General features: G+C 44.7%; 1 protein-coding gene across 1 annotated transcript in view; it reads right to left on the bottom strand.

Moving 5' to 3' along the window:
- Window positions 1–349: 349 nt before the first annotated feature.
- The window catches only part of LOC139393715 (general transcription and DNA repair factor IIH helicase/translocase subunit XPB-like), a 62,665-nt gene continuing 56,375 nt past the window's right edge, over window positions 350–6,639 (bottom strand). The window contains exons 15-16 of the mRNA XM_071142066.1: window positions 3,805–3,951; window positions 350–818 (exon numbers count right to left, since the gene is read on the bottom strand). Of these exons, the coding sequence (XP_070998167.1) occupies window positions 678–818; window positions 3,805–3,951 (288 nt within the window). The 3' untranslated portion in view covers window positions 350–677. The remainder of the gene's footprint in view (window positions 819–3,804; window positions 3,952–6,639) is intronic.

The raw sequence follows: 6,639 nt of genomic DNA, 5'->3' as shown, positions 1-6,639 counted from the left end.
GGTAGGGTAAAGGGGAGGGTAGGGTAGAGGGTAGGGTAGAGGGTAGGGTGAGGGTAGGGTAGAGGGTAGGGTAGGGTAGAGGGTAGGGGTAGAGGGTAGGGTGAGGGTAGAGGGTAGGGTAGGGTAGGGTGAGGGTAGAGGGTAGGGTAGGGTAGAGGGTAGGGTAGAGGGTAGGGTAGAGGGTAGAGGGTAGGGTAGAGGGTAGGGTAGGGTAGAGGGTAGGGTAGAGGGTAGGGTGAGGGTAGAGGGTAGGGTAAAGGGTAGGGTAGAGGGTAGGGTAGGGTAGGGTGAGGGTAGGGGCGTGACAGCGTTTGGACACTTGGTTGAGAAACTGATTCTGCAAACAATAAAAAATATACAAACGAATCCAAGTTTTATTTCATGGAAACAATGTCAAGACAAAAACAAAAACACATGGATGAAATATGAGACAGATAAAAGATCACATTTAGTATCCCTCTCTGAAGAACTAAAAGCCCTGGAGCTGACTGAGGTGATGGTGGCGATGCAGAACTGGGTCCTCTCCGAAACACACAGGGAACATGTTCGTCCTACCAGGGTCTATAGCGGTTACCTCTCGCCTGACCCTGAGTCTAGGAACCCCTTCCACAACACCCTGGCAGCATCCCACAGTAACGCCTTATACCCTATATAGTGCAGCAGATTAGAGCAGAGACCTACGGGCCCTTCCTGAAGCGCTTGAAGAGCGGGTGGATGTTGTTACCCAGGTGGGCCCGGCTGCCTCTAGAGCGATACTCCATGTAGACAGAATCGTCAGCCCCGGACATGGAGCTCATGGTACCTGGCCTCCGCTGGAACTGGGGAGAGAGAGAGAGGTTAGAATATAGAACTGGGGAGAGAGAGAGAGAGAGGTTAGAATATAGAACTGGGGAGAGAGAGAGAGGTTAGAATATAGAACTGGAGAGAGAGAGAGAGAGAGGTTAGAATATAGAACTGGGGAGAGAGAGAGAGAGAGGTTCGAATATAAAACTGGGGAGAGAGAGAGAGAGGTTAGAATATAGAACTGGAGAGAGAGAGAGAGAGAGAGAGAGAGAGAGTTTAGAATATAGAACTGGAGAGAGAGAGAGAGAGAGAGTTTAGAATATAGAACTGGAGAGAGAGAGAGAGAGAGGTTAGAATATAGAACTGGAGGGGAGAGAGAGTTTAGAAAATAGAACTGGAGGGGAGAGAGAGTTTAGAATATAGAACTGGAGAGAGAGAGAGAGGTTAGAATATAGAACTGGAGGAGAGAGAGAGAGAGAGTTTAGAATATAGAACTGGAGAGAGAGAGAGAGAGGTTAGAATATAGAACTGGAGAGAGAGAGAGAGAGTTTAGAATATAGAACTGGAGGGGAGAGAGAGTTTAGAATATAGAACTGGAGAGAGAGAGAGGTTAGAATATAGAACTGGAGGAGAGAGAGGTTAGAATATAGAACTGGAGGGGGAGAGAGTTTAGAATATAGAACTGGAGGAGAGAGAGGTTAGAATATAGAACTGGAGGGGAGAGAGAGTTTAGAATATAGAACTGGAGAGAGAGAGAGTTTAGAATATAGAACTGGAGGAGAGAGAGGTTAGAATATAGAACTGGAGGGGGAGAGAGGTTAGAATATAGAACTGGAGGGGAGAGAGAGGTTAGAATATAGAACTGGAGAGAGAGGTTAGAATATAGAACTGGAGAGAGAGGTTAGAATATAGAACTGGAGAGAGAGGTTAGAATATAGAACTGGAGGAGAGAGAGAGGGGTTAGAATATAGAACTGGAGAGAGAGGTTAGAATATAGAACTGGAGAGAGAGGTTAGAATATAGAACTGGAGGAGAGAGAGAGGGGTTAGAATATAGAACTGGAGAGAGAGGTTAGAATATAGAACTGGAGGAGAGAGAGAGGTTAGAATATAAAACTGGAGGGGAGAGAGAGGTTAGAATATAGAACTGGAGAGAGAGGTTAGAATATAGAACTGGAGAGAGAGGTTAGAATATAGAACTGGAGGAGAGAGAGAGGGGTTAGAATATAGAACTGGAGAGAGAGGTTAGAATATAGAACTGGAGAGAGAGGTTAGAATATAGAACTGGAGGAGAGAGAGAGGGGTTAGAATATAGAACTGGAGAGAGAGGATAGAATATAGAACTGGAGAGAGAGGTTAGAATATAGAACTGGGGGGGGAAAGAGAGAGAGAGTTTAGAATATAGAACTGGAGGAGAGAGAGAGAGAGAGGTTAGAATATAGAACTGGAGTGGAGAGAGAGTTTAGAATATAGAACTGAAGGGGAGAGAGAGGTTAGAATATAGAACTGGAGGAGAGAGAGAGAGAGAGAGAGAGGTTAGAATATAGAACTGGAGGGGAGAGAGAGTTTAGAATATAGAACTGGAGGGGAGAGAGAGGTTAGAATATAGAACTGGAGGGGAGAGAGAGAGGTTAGAATATAGAACTGGAGGGGAGAGAGAGAGAGGTTAGAATATAGAACTGGAGGAGAGAGAGAGGTTAGAATATAGAACTGGAGGGGAGAGAGAGAGAGGTTAGAATATAGAACTGGAGGGGAGAGAGAGAGGTTAGAATATAGAACTGGAGGGGAGAGAGAGTTTAGAATATAGAACTGGAGGAGAGAGAGAGAGGTTAGAATATAGAACTGGAGGAGAGAGAGGTTAGAATATAGAACTGGAGAGAGAGAGAGTTTAGAATATAGAACTGGAGGGGAGAGAGAGAGAGGTTAGAATATAGAACTGGAGGAGAGAGAGAGGTTAGAATATAGAACTGGAGGGGAGAGAGAGAGGTTAGAATATAGAACTGGAGGGGAGAGAGAGAGGTTAGAATATAGAACTGGAGAGAGAGAGAGAGAGAGGTTAGAATATAGAACTGGAGGGGAGAGAGAGAGGTTAGAATATAGAACTGGAGGGGAGAGAGAGAGGTTAGAATATAGAACTGGAGGGGAGAGAGAGGTTAGAATATAGAACTGGAGGGGAGAGAGAGGGAGTTTAGAATATAGAACTGGAGAGAGAGAGGTTAGAATATAGAACTGGAGAGAGAGAGGTTAGAATATAGAACTGGAGAGAGAGAGGGAGTTTAGAATATAGAACTGGAGAGAGAGAGGTTAGAATATAGAACTGGAGGAGAGAGAGATTTTAGAATATAGAACTGGAGAGGAGAGAGAGAGGTTAGAATATAGAACTGGAGGAGAGAGAGAGGTTAGAATATAGAACTGGAGGGGGAGAGAGAGAGAGTTTAGAATATAGAACTGGAGGGGAGAGAGAGAGGTTAGAATATATAACTGAAGGGGAGAGAGAGAGGTTAGAATATATAACTGAAGGGGAGAGAGAGAGGTTAGAATATAGAACTGGAGGGGAGAGAGAGAGAGTTTAGAATATAGAACTGGAGGGGAGAGAGGTTAGAATATAGAACTGGAGGGGAGAGAGAGTTTAGAATATAGAACTGGAGGAGAGAGAGAGTTTAGAATATAGAACTGGAGGGGAGAGAGAGAGGTTAGAATATAGAACTGGAGGGGAGAGAGAGAGGTTAGAATATAGAACTGGAGAGAGAGAGGTTAGAATATAGAACTGGAGAGAGAGAGGTTAGAATATAGAACTGGAGCGAGAGAGGTTAGAATATAGAACTGGAGGGGGTGAGAGAGAGAGGTTCAAATATAGAATTGGAGGGGAAAGAGAGTTTATAAGGTTTTAAAGGTTTTAAATGCAGAACTTGACAGACCAGATGCGTTTCCCATGCTGGACAGACAGAAGTCAAACCAGAACGGATGTCCACATTTCATTGATTGATTGATTGATTGATTGATAAGAGGTGTGCATACATACCATTGGCCGTCCATTCTCTCCGATGACCACTTCCTCCTCTGCGTCGAGGTCTGTAGCCGCCAGAACCTTCTGGAGCAGCTGATACTGCTCCTCTCTGGAGGAGAACATCAGATTATCCTCCTCCATCCCCGCCATTTTAGTGATGACCTGGTGGAGAGGAAGAGATTAGGGAGGAGGAGGAAGAGAAAGAGAGACAGAGAGACAGAGAGAGACAGAGAGAGAGAGAGAGAGAGAGAGAGAGAGAGAGAGAGAGAGAGAGAGAGAGAGAGAGAGAGAGAGAGAGAGAGAGAGAGAGAGAGAGAGAGAGAGAGAGAGAGAGAGAGAGAGAGGGGGAAGGACATAGATTAGATCAGTGCTTAATTTGAGCCGGAGCAAACTAGAGCACTCTTCCCCCAACTCTGTGATCAGGTCAAACTAAAAATACTTTTTTCTTGAAAGTATGTTCCGGAACCTCAGAGCTCCAATGTTCCGGAGCCTCAGAGCTCCAAAGTTCCCGGAACCTCAGAGCTCCAATGTTCCCGGAACCTCAGAGCTCCAATGTTCCCGGAAAACCTCAGAGCTCCAATGTTCCCGGAACCTCAGAGCTCCAATGTTCCCGGAACCTCAGAGCTCCAATGTTCCCGGAACCTCAGAGCTCCAATGTTCCCGGAACCTCAGAGCTCCAATGTTCCCGGGAACCTCAGAGCTCCAATGTTCCCGGAACCTCAGAGCTCCAATGTTCCCGGGAACCTCAGAGCTCCAATGTTCACGGAACCTCAGAGCTCCAATGTTCCCGGAACCTCAGAGCTCCAATGTTCCCGGAAAACCTCAGAGCTACAATGTTCCGGAACCTCAGAGCTCCAATGTTCCCGGAACCTCAGAGCTCCAATGTTCCGGAACCTCAGGGTTAGTATTGTATAGTAGGGTTAGTATTGTATAGTAACAGACCCCTGGTCTCTTGGTGCTGTAGGGTTAGTATTGTATAGTAACGGACCTCTGGTCTCTTGGTGCTGTAGGGTTAGTATTGTATAGTAACGGACCTCTGGTCTCTTGGTACTGTAGGGTTAGTATTGTATAGTAACAGACCTCTTGGTACTGTAGGGTTAGTATTGTATAGTATCGGACCTCTTGGTACTGTAGGGTTAGTATTGTATAGTAACGGACCTCTGGTCTCTTGGTACTGTAGGGTTAGTATTGTATAGTATCGGACCTCTTGGTATTGTAGGGTTAGTATTGTATAGTAACGGACCTCTGGTCTCTTGGTACTGTAGGGTTAGTATTGTATAGTAACAGACCTCTGGTCTCTTGGTACTGTAGGGTTAGTATTGTATAGTAACAGACCTCTGGTCTCTTGGTGCTGTAGGGTTAGTATTGTATAGTAACGGACCTCTTGGTACTGTAGGGTTAGTATTGTATAGTAACGGACCTCTGGTCTCTTGGTATTGTAGGGTTAGTATTGTATAGTAACGGACCTCTTGGTACTGTAGGATTAGTATTGTATAGTAACGGACCTCTGGTCTCTTGGTATTGTAGGGTTAGTATTGTATAGTATCGGACCTCTTGGTATTGTAGGGTTAGTATTGTATAGTAACAGACCTCTTGGTACTGTAGGGTTAGTATTGTATAGTAACAGACCTCTGGTCTCTTGGTGCTGTAGGGTTAGTATTGTATAGTAACGGACCTCTGGTCTCTTGGTGCTGTAGGGTTAGTATTGTGTAGTAACGGACCTCTGGTCTCTTGGTGCTGTAGGGTTAGTATTGTATAGTAACGGACCTCTTGGTACTGTAGGGTTAGTATTGTATAGTAACGGACCTCTGGTCTCTTGGTACTGTATGGTTAGAATTGTATAGTGACGGACCTCTGGTCTCTTGGTACTGTAGGGTTAGTATTGTATAGTAAGGGACCTCTGGTCTCTTGGTACTGTAGGGTTAGTATTGTATAGTAACGGACTTCTTGGTACTGTAGGGTTAGTATTGTATAGTAACGGACCTCTTGGTACTGTAGGGTTAGTATTGTATAGTAACGGACCTCTTGGTACTGTAGGGTTAGTATTGTATAGTAACAGACCTCTGGTCTCTTGGTGCTGTAGGGTTAGTATTGTATAGTAACGGACCTCTGGTGTCTTGGTACTGTAGGGTTAGTATTGTATAGTATCGGACCTCTTGGTACTGTAGGGTTAGTATTGTATAGTAACAGACCTCTTGGTGCTGTAGGGTTAGTATTGTATAGTAACGGACCTCTGGTGTCTTGGTACTGTAGGGTTAGTATTGTATAGTAACGGACCTCTTGGTACTGTAGGGTTAGTATTGTATAGTAACGGACCTCTGGTCTCTTGGTACTGTAGGGTTAGTATTGTATAGTAACGGACCTCTTGGTACTGTAGGGTTAGTATTGTATAGTAACGGACCTCTGGTCTCTTGGTAATGTAGGGTTAGTATTGTATAGTAACGGACCTCTTGGTACTGTAGGGTTAGTATTGTATAGTAACGGACCTCTTGGTACTGTAGGGTTAGTATTGTATAGTAACGGACCTCTGGTCTCTTGGTACTGTAGGGTTAGTATTGTATAGTAACGGACCTCTGGTCTCTTGGTACTGTAGGGTTAGTATTGTATAGTAACGGACCTCTTGGTACTGTAGGGTTAGTATTGTATAGTAACGAACCTCTTGGTACTGTAGGGTTAGTATTGTATAGTAACGGACCTCTGGTCTCTTGGTACTGTAGGGTTAGTATTGTATAGTATCGGACCTCTGGTCTCTTGGTACTGTAGGGTTAGTATTGTATAGTAACGGACCTCTTGGTACTGTAGGGTTAGTATTGTATAGTATTGGACCTCTGGTCTCTTGGTACTGTAGGG

This window comes from Oncorhynchus clarkii, unplaced genomic scaffold, assembly GCF_045791955.1.
Source record: "Oncorhynchus clarkii lewisi isolate Uvic-CL-2024 unplaced genomic scaffold, UVic_Ocla_1.0 unplaced_contig_5423_pilon_pilon, whole genome shotgun sequence".
Classification (NCBI taxonomy): Eukaryota; Metazoa; Chordata; class Actinopteri; order Salmoniformes; family Salmonidae; genus Oncorhynchus; species Oncorhynchus clarkii.
Note: the sequence above shows the minus strand (reverse complement) of the source record. Positions and strands in the feature narration are given on the sequence as shown.